Here is a 14,169-nt window from a genome sequence, read left to right as displayed (position 1 = left end):
TATTTGATGCTGATTTGACAAATTATGAACCACTCGTTATCATTCATTACCAAGGCAGTTCATGTATGAGTGTTGGAATGACAAATATTCCTTGATAAAAGAGATGGAAATGTATGCAAATTAAAAACTAAATTTGTATTTTATACAAATGATTTCATGAAAAATAATTTACCTATTGAGTATGTTTTGGTGTTTGGTACATTTATTACTTATCATCATCATTTTTGTTACATGGCTGATTTATTGGTTAACTTAAACAGGCTAAATATCAAATAGAGAAGGTAGGTAGTTTAGTTGTGTTTTTATAAATGTATTTTTTTAATATAATACTATTTTTTGTTACTAAAATACTTCCAAAATACAACATGGAAAATAAGAATACAAGTCATACGATATAAATATATAAATGCACACACACACACACACACACACACACACACACAAACACACACACACACACACACACACATATAAACAAGTCAAACAAACAAAAAAAAATACTTTTAGCCACAGTTGAACATATTTCAAATTCCAGATATGGACATTAATAGGTTATTAATATTTGAATAGGCTATTGCATATTAAAATGTTACACTGCTATATTAAGATTTTCCATCAACCTGAAAAAAATACAATAATATGAACAATTAATACACGAATATTAATATATTAACCAGATTAAGTAGCTGTATTTAATGTTATAGTAACTGGTTTAAACTACTATGTTGATTTTATTACAATATTAACATATCAATACATTAACATGATCAAATACTGTTAATCTTATTTGACAGGAAATACTTTTAAACATATAAAAATAGTTTAGTAAAATGTACTTTATACTGCGAGAACATAAACATCTCAACATGTTACTGTGCAGCATCAGATCAATTTTGCAAGAATAAAACCTCATTTCTGTATTAAGGCATACAAGATTTCAGTCGGTCAGAAGCTTTTATTAAATCTGCATCACAAAAGTGCATACAAGGTCCCTCTTTGGATTAATAAACCACTCTCGTGGTTCATTCCTTTCCTAAAAATAAGAGAAAACAAACATAAAAGCCTGCTAAAAGCTACAGAGGAGTTTCAGGAAGAATCCTAGATGCATAGATGTAACATTTTCTAAGCAATAAATATAAAGAATGGAGTTAATGGAGTTAATTCTCTGATTAAAAATAAGCAGTTTGGTTTGAGGAATACTGACACAGGGTGCCATACACAATGGAAAATGTACACACACTTTGGGTGTTTATGTCTTAGAGAGAAAATAGTAATACAATCACCCAAACATGTAGATGAATCTGTAATGCTTCATCCTTCTTCCTGCATTGCATAGCTACAGTGAGCAAAAATTTAAACACCCCTCATCAACTTACTTGTTTTGTTGATATTTTAAGCAAAAATAAGAAAACAACACATTCTCTATAGGGAACACACTTGAATATGGCATTTTTTTGCGATTTTTTGGGCACACATTTCTATTTATTTGCTGAGTTTATCATATCAGGGGAAAAGAAAAAGAACATTTTATATATATAAAATGTGCCATTACTTTGCACAGGCCACATCATATGTTTCATTTTTTGCCCAGTTTCTTAAATACAGCAAATAAACAGTAAGTGTGCATAAAAATATGCAGAAATGTGTTCTCTGTAGAGGATATCTTCACTCATTTTACTGAAAAACCTCACTTTGGCCATTTGACCAGGGGCACCTAAACTTTTGCATACGACTGCTATCTTAAAACGGCAGAGCGAGAATCACTTTGAGCACTTTTTCTTAGTTAAGATGATGCTAATGCCATGACACTTTCAGAGAACTTCACTGGTTAAGTGCACCACTAACGGAGGAATATGAACTTATTATGTAACTAATTATTATAAGCATTTACGAATGTCAGCAAATATGCCAGTGTACCGGTGAAAATGTCAGATTATAAGATAAGGAAATGATAGCCTGGCAAGTGAAAGCATCTTAAAATATAGGCAGCAATCTAATATTTCTCATTAGGAGACGGTTATAAGGACATTCAACTATTCAACATGTTTTATTTTATTTCTATCAAGTAAAATCAAAGGAAATTGTCAGATATTTTTACATTCTCTTTAGGATTATTCTTCATTTTCTGCTGGTCACTTAAAAGGGGAATTCCATTGATTTTTCAAAATTTTGGCATCATTAAGTGGTTAAAATGTAAACAGTCATTCATTGGTTTGGTGTGAAATGCTCTGTTCTAGAGAAACTTGCTGAGTCAGAATTGTTCACAGTGGTGGTGATAGGAACTAGACGTCCACCTCTAAAATCTACCTCACAGAAAGCAAGTACATGAAATGGTTACGAATAAACTGGCTGATGCCTGAGACATTGTTATGAGAGAAAATGTTGACCTAAAACATATTTTTTAAAAGCCATTCATGACGGACGGCAACATGCAGGGCATTGTGAGGCAAAATAGTCCCCAAAGAACCCCCCCGTCTTAAGATTTACCATTATTTTAGCATCATTGCCACACAGAAAAACTCAGGAGCATGTGCTGGTTCACTAGTCATTTTTAATAGTAAATAAAATGGCTATATTTGTGTTGTAGCCATTGTGACCCTCGTTCCTATCACCACCACTGTGAAGAAATCTTAGTTGGTAAGTTTCTCTACAATGAACCATACCACTCTGAATGACTGCATCTCAGGGATTGAATCATACATATATTAAAAAATAACTGGAATTATCCTTTAATAAGCATTTATACAAGTTTATATAAGTAAAATCTAGAAATAGGTTGAATGATTTTACAAAACAATCTTATTTTGAGACGTATTAGATATATTACCTGCATTTATTTCACTTGCCAGTTTATCAGCATATGCAAAAGTAGCATGGGTTTGACTTGAGTCCTACTTCTATGTAGGAATTGACTATTTGAGGTAGCACTTTTGCCGTCTTCAAAGTAAAACAATGATCATGTCTCAGTCTTAGACAAATTTCTACTCTCGTTCAGTAACTTTTATGATGTCACCATCAATGCGATCTATATGCACTGTAAAATGTGCAGCGTCATTATGATGAACCTAACGAGTGCCACAGTAACAAAGCAGAACAAGTAACATTAACTATGACCTTTAAAATACATTAATCTTTTGTAATACCAGAAAACATGTAGTATTCTAATGTGCTTTCCTTCATATTTAACCTGACAAAGATACAAAACTCTACGCTCATCTTATATTAAAACTTCTTCAGTTCTTGATTGTTTGTTGTAATATTGTTGTAACATTGTTATATCCATTTACATTCGAAGAAAAACCTACATCTAAGTGCAAAAAAAGAGTTATATCAAAGGTGCATATATCAGGGAAGCATACGCCATTGGAAACATGCTTACGCAGGGAAGCCCAACATGCTAAAATAGGATACTGATTGCCACATATAAGCTAACAGCCTTTTTAGGGTAGCAAGAACAAAAAAACATTATTTCCAAGAGTTTTTACAGTATAGCATACATAAATCTTAGGTGGTCTAAACTGGGAGAATCACTAGCAGTAACCATGTACACTTTGGAAGATCTTTCCTTTTTCACAGAAGCGCTTCACACATGAGATATGCATTAGAATTAGGAGGGGTTTAGGTACGTAAGAGTGAATGTGACTCCCAGTTAAGATTTATCATTGTGTTGTTACACGCTGATGGTCACCATGCTCAGTCCTTAAGCTTGCTCTCAATGAAATCCTGGATTTTGTTTATTTTCTCCTCCTGCTGGTCCAGGAGATCTAAGATGACCCCCATAGGTGTCCTCTTCAGTCCCACGCCCTCAATCTTGTTCTCCAACTTGTTCTTCATGCTGCGCAGCCGCAGCGAGGCGTGCACCAGGATCACTGCAGACAAAAAGAGACAAGATAAGCAGTTAATTTATTTATTACTATTTATTCTCAAAGTTCTGTATCTAAAACAAGGACACACTGTCACTGATGCAAAGAAACGAAGGTTATTTTAGTGCTGCCCCCCTGTGGAGAATCTTCAGCCTGCTAAACACGAGTGAGTAATTTACAAACCAGGTCCATGAGAAGCTTCACATCTAAAAAATATGATCAAATAAAACCTGATGGCATAGTTAAAGATACAGTTAGGTCAAAAATGACCTACCATGATCTATAATGAAGGAAATCGTGGAGGCATCACTACTGATTATATTAGTAATTGACTAAACTACTGATAGTTACTGTTTGGTTTTTTGTTAATAACACCTTTAGAGGGCAGCGGTGAGTAATGTTTGTTTATTTGATGTCTGTTAACACCTTTAGAGTGCAGCAGTGAGTAATGTCTGTTTATTTGATGTTTGTTAATAACACCTTTATAGGGCAGTGGTGAGTAATACTTGTGTATTCCATGTTTGTTAATAACACATTTAGAGGGTGGCGGTTAGTAATGTTTGTTTATTTGATGTTTATTAATAACACCCTTAGAGGGTAGCAGTGAATAATGTTTGTTTATTTGATGTTTGTTAATAACACCCTAAGAGGGTGGCGGTGAGTAATGTCCGTTTATTTGATATTTATTAGTAACACCTTTAGAGAGCAGCAGTGAGTAATGTTTGTTTATTTGATGTTTGTTAATAACACCTTTAGAGGGCAGCAGTGAGTTTGTTTATTTAATGTTTGTTAATAACACCTTTAGAGAGCAGCAGTGAGTAATGTCTGTTTATTTGATGTCTGTTAACACATTTAGAAGGTGGCAGTGAGTAAAGTTTGTTCATTCAATATTAATAACACCTTTAGAGGGCGGCGGTGAGTAATGTTTGTTTATTTAATGTTTGTTAATAACACCTTTAGAGGACAGCAGTGAGTAATGCTTGTTTATTCGATGTTTGTTAATAACACCTTTAGAGGGCGGTGGTGAGTAATGCTTGTTTATTTGATGTTTGTTAATAACACCTTTAGAGGGCGGTGGATGGTAATGTTTGTTTATTTGATGTTTATTAATACATCCTTAGAGGGTGGCGCTAAGTAATGCCTGTTAATTTGATGTGTGAGTAATGTTTGTTTATTAGATGTTTGTTAACATTTTTAGAGAGCAGTGTTGTGTAATGTCTTATTTGATGTCTGTTAACGCCTCTAGAGGGCGGTGGTGAGTAATGTTGATTTGAGCTCAAGCTGTGTCTGTCATTGGCTGGGAGCTACTAAGTATAGATAGGTAGGAAGCTAAATAGCTAATAATTTATGTGGCACATAATCACCAGCTAAAACTTCCTGTGAAAGACCTACTTGATGGTGACTCAAGACTTTCAATAAATTGGAATAAGTGAGTTTAGTCCAGTAATGGCAACAAATGAGGTCATGGTTATTGTTGGATATCGCCTTTTATTTCAGCATTTCTGGCTTAACGGCTCGCTTTCAGCAGTCACTGGCTGAATAATGGACTGCTGTTTTTTTCTATTCTTTTGTATCACGCAGGAAAGAAACAGACTCATGCTGGAAAGTTTTCCTGGCTGCTGTCAGTCCTGCTTCTTTAACACAGAGCATGAGGCCTTCATTTTAGCTTGAAGCTGTGCCAGGTGTCAGTCCAGCTTTTGCCAGCAAACTCTAAAAATGGACTTTGTGTAATGAAGGTACACAGTGCTATAACAACTTAGCAACCAGTTCACACAGGCCACTGCCCGTCCCCATAGCAACATCAAATACACACCCTGGCTCAGCTCTTTACACTAAAGTCTGTGGAATGTGTTTGCTGGGAGGAAACCCACGATTCTGAATACTCCTGAAGTGACTCATCCCTGTGAAGATGTTTTTCTCTCTGGACCTTGTTCTTATGGTCGATTGTTAAAGAGGAATTCCACCAACTTTTCAAAATTTCAGCATCGTTAAACTGTTAAAATGTAAGCAGTCACCCAGAGTCATTTGAAGTGAAGGGGTCTTTCTAAAGAAACCTACCAAGTCAGAACTGTTCACAGTGGTGGTGATAGGGACCAGACGTCCACCTCTAAAAGCTCCCACACAGAAAGCTATTTTTTGAAATGGTTATGAATACGTTGCCTGATCCCAAAAGACTGTTTTACAATAGTTTTCAGAAGATTTTGGCCTAAAGTGTATTGTAATGTATTGTATATGTAAATGTAGTACCCATAGAACAGTTATGTTTTTGGATTCATCTGTATTTTACCATCATCATCATTACAAATATGACTCATGTAGGTTCACTGGTGGTTTTGAATAGTAAATAAAATGGCCATATTTGTGTTGTAGACATGGTGACATCTGGTTCCCATCACCACCACTGTAAACAAATCTGATGTTTCTCTAAAACAGAACATTTCACATCAAATCACTCTGAATGACTTTGTTAACATCTGAACGACTGAACTACACAGCAATTTTTTTTATTTAGTGACATTCTCCCATTTAAGGGAGCTGTGGCCAGTTGCACTAGCTGTGTGTAAGTTCAAACGTAGGCTAGTTGTAATGTAAGTGTTTATTAAGTTCAGGTTTATGCAGTACTACATCAAAATGAGTTGCACCACACAAACTCAAAACTTAATATTCAATTACAATATATTTAGCTTTATTTAATCAAATATTTACCCCCCAGGTGTAAGTTTTACTGATGGGAACCCATCAGAAACCACACAGCAAACACAAACAGGACCAAAAACATGACTTTTTTGGTTAACTAAGCTAAATATTCTAAACTCTATACACTGTGATTTTACTTACAGTTCTAATCATCACCTTGGATTTAACTCCGAACATGAAGCTGCTAACATCCACAGCTCCAGCTCAGTAAGACTCAGCAGCTGCCCAAACGGCTAAACCAAGCCTGCTGTTGGGTCGCTCAGCCAGAAACCCTCATTTAAAAGATGGGTATTTGCTTATTCTTCAAAGTTTCTTCAAGATAAACAGACAGTGGCTACAGATAATTAGTTTATTTAATCAGTTTAACTTGTACCCATCGTTCCCTTCTAATCTGGATATGTTTTTCCACGGAAAAAGTCAGGGCATACTGCCGCAGCGTTTCCTGTTAACATGTTATCGGCATGTTAATTAATGTGACGTACACATTAATTAGTTGTTACTAGTTAAGACATGACTTAAGGATTTGTGGTCCAACCAAACTGAGTGAAAGGATAGTCTGAAACTAACTAGTGTAACTAAAGACTTTATGTACAAACTTAAGTATACACTTATGCAAAACTTGTGCAACCCTGTTAGTCGGGCTTTAGCCTGACTAATAGTATGCTCAGATGGTCCTCGTCAACTCACAAAATGGAAAACTGTCATCCAATTGCAGCCAACAGCTGATTGCATTCGGTAAGTTATGAGCAACTGGCAAGTTTATCGCATATATACACACAGTACTGTGTGAAGGTCACCTAAGCAAACACTCTAAAACCATTTATCTCAGCAGTAGGTGCACTATTGCATGTAAAAATACAGTATAACATTTAAATAAATACAAATGAACATAAATACTGTAAAAGGTAACAAGAATTCTTATTTTCAAAAAAAGTAGTTGATGTCTTTTGAGCAAGTCAAAAGTTGGGTTTCAGAGTTCTCCTTGACGCTCCCAACAACTGCATGAATTTGTTAAATTCCATCAGCAGCAAACCTGATTCAACTTCATAAAGAACTGATTAGCCAAACCAGGTTTTGGATGATAACTACAAATAATACCGGGCTGCCACAAGGAGAGGTTTGGAAATGGTTATGTGAACACACTGAAACATAAAATTTACTACTTGTGTTAATGGTACTAAATGTTTTTTTTTATTTATTCTAATATTAGTTTTTTTCTGAGCAAATAAATTCTTACTGTCCAGATACGCAGCTTTTTAAATCTGATTTTCTCAGGTGCCTAAAACATATCCCGTAACATTGCAAAAAAAAATATCAGTTTTATATTATATTTATGAAAAAGCTTACAATTATTTAAGCATGTCATGATACAGCACTGAAGTGTCATTGATATATTTGCCATAAACTTTGCACACATACACTTGGTGTTTACACGGTAACCAGGATGTGCTGGTTGGTGATATGTCATAACAAACTTGAGTAACATGGAAGCTGCTGAGGGTTACCGCTTAAATTGAGAACTTTCTAAGTTGTTTGACTGCAACTTCTTAGTGGTAAAGTCTTGAGGTGTAACAGTATACAGTAACACACCCTTTCATATCACATCATATCTCACTGTGTCATAGCAAACATTTTAGCTCATGGCTAGTGCATTAACTCAGGGCTAACATAATAATGATAATAATAGTAATAATAATAATAGCAATAGTTATTTATATAGCACTTTTCTTGACAGTGGCAGCTCACTTTAAGTACTTTACAGACAGGAGATAAAACCTAAAAGTAATACAAAATAAATTATGAATAATTTAAAATCATATAAGAAAATGACACAAATCTAATTTAAAGATAAATACTATGAGACAGTTTTATTTAAACGCCAAGTGAAAGAGATTCATTTTGAAATGTTTCCTAAAAGTGAGCACTGAGCTTGACTGTCTGATAAAAGGTGAATTGAGTTCCACAGTTTAGAAGCAGAATAACTTAAGGAGACCCTCCATTTTTTCTGTATTTTACAGAAGGTATTAGCAGAAGGTCAGTACCTGCAGATCTACGACCACTTGCTGGAACATAAACAGACATTCTGTGATATAAGCAGGTGTTTTAAGGTCATTTAGAGTCTTAAAAATAGAAGCAAAACTTTGAAATCCAGAAAGAAATATGTAGCCAGTGCAGTTCTTACAAAACAGGAGTGATATGATCTCTCTTTTTTGTTTTTGTTAGAATTCCTGCTGACACATTTCGTACAAGTTGTAAAGGATGTATTGTTTTCTTTGGAAGTCCAGTAAGAAGAGCATTGCAGTAATCAACTCTGCTTGTAACAAATGCATGAACAATTTTCTCTGCATTGCTATGAGAAGCAGTTTTCTCTGCATCGCGCACATTTTTGTTTAGTGTTTCTGTGCTGGTAGTGTTCCAGTCTGAATGGATCCAAAACTCCACTGCACCATATTGTACTTTCAGAATTAATGACATAATAATATACGAGAGGGAAGCTATAACATGAGATACTGGCACTGATATTGGCCTTTAGCTTAATGTTTACGACCACATCTAGATTATCAGTTGTCCATTTGGAGTCAATGTAACTGCAAGCTGGTCATTAATAGCTTAATCATTCAGAGTGCAATTAAAATTCTTATTTGCAAAAGTCAATAGATTTGGTGAATTAATTTCAGCAGGAGTGATACTTGCATTTTTTAACTTTTTAGGGCTGTTACTGTTTTTTGCAATGGCTGGCAGCCGCTGCTAGGTTACAGGTGAATAAAGCAGAATTATACTTCCCAATACTGTCAGGAGATACTGGCACCCACTGAATGCCTCTCAAACAATCGCACTGCAAGGTCAGAACTAACTGTGGAATACTTTAATAAACTGAAAAACACTAACAGTACTAACATCATCTTACCACATCTTATTCACTTTAATGAAGTGCTCTGCCAAGTCACGCGGTGTATGCTGGTTTGCGGTGCTGAGAAATTCAGAAAATTATGAAAGTATAATTCTGTATTGTAGTCTCATTGTAAGCTGCTGATATCAGATTGTACTGTATTAGAATGTTTACTGCCCCAGATACGTTCAACATGGTTCTTTCATTTCCATAACAATACAGAAATGCCCTCCAGCAGCGAGCAGAGAGGTCCAACGTGAAGGAATGCACCAAAAAGTGCAAATGGGAGCGTATTGTAACTTATAAACTCATTTAAGGCAGATTTTAGGCACGTCTTTTCACTGTATGATTGGGGCTGATCAAGATCAAATTTCAGGCTTATATTTGGAAACTGGACGGTGAAGGACTGTATCCAACACTACACTCCCACTCCTAATGTTGAACACAGTACTCACAGAGCAAAGGGAAGGTGATGCCAAAGATAAACACCATCACCCCTCCACACAGCGAAAGCAGGAAATAGCTGGCTCCCATTACAGCGATGACGAACAGGGAGGGGTTCTTCTTCTTGAAGTTCTTGATCACCGCCTTGTTCTCTCCAGCCCACACAGAACCCATGAAGACCAAGGTGACCACTGCTCCACCAAGGAGCATGCCCAGAGGGTTCATGAACCTGCAAGATGGATTAGCAATGTCACAAAAGGCAATGAATTGACAGTTTATTTAGCTAATAGCCCAATATTTAATAGCTGCTCAAGTACTGGGAAAAATAACACGCAAATTATGGCATTAATATGAATGATTATTATGATTTCAATACAGTATCGAAAAAAAACATGAACGTACAATACACACTTCACTCTCTTCTAAGGGTCTCATTTGCATTCTTTTGTGAAAACCACTATCAGTGGTCAAAATCTGGCATCGTATCAGAGCAAAGTTGTGCCCTGCATGCAACAAGCTCATTTTATTTCATGAAATCGCTTATAAACTCTAGAAGTTGTGATTTTTTGGGGTATATTTTGTTAGACGGCAGTGGGGCAGACATTGAAACAGTTCAGTTTGACAACTTTTATTTATCTGAGCCAAACCAATTTGTTCTAGCATATAGGCCTAATACAGTTCAGTAGAATCAAAACCAATTTAACACATAAAATCCTTTAAAAACTTGAATCAAATCTTGATCTTAAATCTTGACACTGATGGGTTACAGTTTAATAATGCTCATAATGCTCAAGACAACACTGTCTTTGTAGATTTTACGCATGTTAAAGATGTTTTTGAGATTTTATAGGACTTAAAAGACAATGACACTTTTGGCTACGAGGACAGTGAACCCTTAAGATGGTGCTTCAAGGGTTCTTTATTAAAGAAAATGACTATACAGAACCATTAGTTCTATATAGAGCCATTTACATGGTGAAATGGTTTATTGTGTCAAAACTGAATCGAATCTTGATCTCCAATTTGAAAACGGCATCAAAGCTGAAAATCTTTACAACCTACTGATGTGAGAAGCATATCCAGGTATCTTTATTCAATCTTTCTGTCAAAAAAGCCTGACTGACTGACATTTAGGGAGGCATTTGGGGGTAACAGGGTGGGTCCTGATAACAATGTACCATCAGTGTCAAGTTGCCTTTTGAGCTATACATAGTGCGAGTGACTCAGTGATCCTGGACAGCTGAGATATTAGCAGCTGCTTAAGCTTAATAATCATCAGTCTGCATAATCAAAATACTTCATAACTAAGCAAAACTAGGATGACCAGTGGACTTAAAGTCATACTCTGTATTACATACAGACAACACAATCTGTACGGTGATCATTTCAAACTATTCTTTTTGTTCAGCTGTCTGACAACTGCATTTAGCACGATGAGGAAAAATGCTACAGAACGTGTTCCGACTGGTCTGTAGTGATGAAATCTTGCAACTACATATTGCTAGAAATTCTTCCATTATCATGTCATTTTCATACTTCTACTCAGAATCACATTTACATTTTACTGTTATGTTGAAATCCAGAAGTGGGTGTGACCAAAGAAAACTAAATTAAGCGATCAAAAGTCACTTTTTAGCCATGTGGTTTGGCAGGTTTGACACTTTCTTTAGATCTGAGCTCAGAGAAGTTTAGAGAACATATGAATGTAAGATTTCAGACATGGACATTGATGGGTTAAAGCTTATTAATGCTCATAATGCTCACAAAAACACTGTCTTGGTAGATTTTACATATGTTGAAGATGTTTTTGAGATTTTAGAAGACTTATAACACAAGGACACTGATGCCTCCTATGACAGTGAACCCTTAAGACGGTTCCTCAGTAAAGGAAATGGCTCTTTTTAGAACCATGAGTTCTATATAGAATGATACGCATGCTTAAATGGCTCTTTGCGTGGTAAAAATGTTCTTCAGATTGACGGAGAATGTGCTGTATATGGTTCTACATAGAAGCTTTTTGAAATTTGTTCTATATAAGCACCAAAAAGGGTTCTTCTAGCCTTACAGTGTCAAGCTTGTAACAACAGAACCTTTTTTGGTGCTGTATAGAACCATAAACAACACATTCGCCATTCTCCAAGTGGTTTTATACAGAACTCATGGTCCTAAGCAGAGCGATATCCTTTACTGAAGAACCATCTTTTTTAAGAGTGTACAGTACATGGAGGAGGGAGGGAGGAAGGGCTTGGCAGGATTACTGTGAGATCAACACTCAATGCCCACTCATGCTCTTCTGAGCAGACAGTCAAAAATATTTCAATAAAAGTAATTTATACATAAATGCTGCCGGTTTAAAGAGACATTTATCAGCATTAAATAAGCAAACAGATCAGATCTGTCATCAGGGCGTTTGCGTTTTCTATGAGCTTCAACACTTACCCAACTATCAGAAACACCACGATGGCCACCGCAAAGTAATTAGTCTGATAGTAGAGCAGATTGCTGACCACCCTGTTGTTCCATTTGGTTAAGTCCTGCACGTCTGGTTTGGCGAAGCGGTCAGCTCCGGGGAAGAAATCGTCCCACGGCCTGAAAGGAGCCACTTCCATCCCTGCCATCACAGCCACTACTGCAGCAACACAGAGGCGGTGAAACGCGCAGCAACCAGCTCAGTGTTTCTCTCACAAACACGACTACAAAATACAAGTCCTCCAAAGGCCTTCTACTGTTAGTTTATTACACCGTGGTAGTTTTATTTATTGTTTACAGTGTTACTAAAATTAAAACGAAAAGTTATGCATAAATTAAGACTGTTATTATTATTGTTATTATTATTATTATTATTATTATTATTATTATTATTATTATCGGTAGTAGCAGTAGTAAATTAACAATATTTAGCAGAACCATAATACATAAGATTATTACATTATAAGGATATAAAAATGCACAAATATTGAATTTATAACCTTTATTTATTAAACTCAATTTATTAATACTAATACAAATAAATAATATAATAGTCTGCATATGGTAGGTGTAAAGAAATTCCATAATAGTATAATAAGCATATCATTTGTAAAATATGAATTAGAAATAAGAATATTATATTATTATTGGGGAAATTATAATCTATTACTCTGTATTATATACACATTAGCATACATACATTTTTAATAATATAATTAAATATGATATGTATGAATTATTGTACACTATATGACTTACTTTAATATTCAGGCCCATACTGACACACAATTTTTATAATCACAATTATAATCGTAATAATGATGTAGACTGTCATAAATTTTACAGCCTGTGAGAACTGTTCATCCAGTTATTGTGACCAGTCTACAGTCTATATATATCTAGATAGAGAGTATTTATATATAGTATTCTGGAGTACTAGGAAAAAACTTTCACTTCTGACCTACTTGCGGAGTACATGGCAAAAAAAAAATCTAATTTAAAAAATAAAATGAAAAAAATCTCTTTAAAAAACAGAAGATAAAACAAAGAATCTTTTAAAAATAAAGTTTTAATTTTTTGAAAATACACATAACTCTCTGTTGTCTTTATTCCACACACACACACACACACACACACACACACACACACATTCATACACATGCACACATACGTTATATTTCTAAACAACATCCACAATATAATTATAATCTGACAGAAAAAAAATTACATTTTAGATGTTTTCACAGCGCAGATGTTCTTAAAGATCACAGTATCAGATATAAAGTACAGTTTGTGTTTTAATGTCCAAGGAAAAAGTGCACTTTTACAGAACATACACTATATTGCCAAAAGTATTCACTCATCTGTCTTCACACGCATATGAACTTGAGTGACATCCCATTCTTAATCCATAGGGTTTAATATGATGTCGGCCCACCCTTTGCAGCTATAACAGCTTCAACTCTTCTGGAAAGGCTTTCCACAAGGTTTAGCTTTGTGTTTATGGGAATTTTTGACCATTCTTCCAGAAGCGCATTTGTGGGGTCAGACGCTGATGTTGGACGAGAAGGCCTGACTCGCAGTCTCCGCTCTAATTCATCCCAAAGGTGTTTTATCAAGTTGAGGTCAGGACTCTGTGCAGGCCAGTTAAGTTCTTCCACACTAAACTTGCTCATCCATGTCTTTATGGACCTTGCTTTGTGCACTGGTGCGCAGTCATGTTGGAACAGGAAGGGGCCATCCCCAAACTGTTCCCACAAAGTTGGGGGCATGAAATTGTCCAAAATCTCTTGGTCTGCTGAAGTA

General features: G+C 35.5%; 1 protein-coding gene across 1 annotated transcript; it reads right to left on the bottom strand.

The window, feature by feature from the left end:
• Positions 1-2,859: 2,859 nt before the first annotated feature.
• Positions 2,860-12,549, bottom strand: arl6ip5b (ADP-ribosylation factor-like 6 interacting protein 5b). Its single transcript, XM_036591998.1, has 3 exons — positions 12,334-12,549; positions 9,906-10,123; positions 2,860-3,869 (listed from the first exon to the last, which is right to left on the bottom strand). The coding sequence occupies exons 1-3, from the start codon at positions 12,510-12,512 to the stop codon at positions 3,694-3,696; spliced, it is 573 nt and encodes a 190-aa protein (XP_036447891.1). The 5' UTR covers positions 12,513-12,549; the 3' UTR covers positions 2,860-3,693.
• Between the last annotated feature and the right edge of the window lie 1,620 nt (positions 12,550-14,169).

The sequence above is a fragment of the Colossoma macropomum genome, unplaced genomic scaffold, assembly GCF_904425465.1.
Source record: "Colossoma macropomum unplaced genomic scaffold, Colossoma_macropomum, whole genome shotgun sequence".
Classification (NCBI taxonomy): Eukaryota; Metazoa; Chordata; class Actinopteri; order Characiformes; family Serrasalmidae; genus Colossoma; species Colossoma macropomum.
This window is presented reverse-complemented; position numbering and strand designations above follow the sequence as displayed.

Excerpts from the sequence above, each read along its gene's own strand:
- arl6ip5b (XM_036591998.1), bottom strand. The coding sequence starts at position 12,512 with ATGGCAGGGATGGAAGTGGCTCCTTTCAGGCCGTGGGACGATTTCTTC. Across the intron at positions 10,124-12,333 it reads GTGGTGTTTCTGATAGTTGG|GTTCATGAACCCTCTGGGCA; the intron begins GTAAGTGTTGAA and ends TCCATCTTGCAG. Across the intron at positions 3,870-9,905 it reads CATCACCTTCCCTTTGCTCT|TGATCCTGGTGCACGCCTCG; the intron begins GTGAGTACTGTG and ends TTTTGTCTGCAG.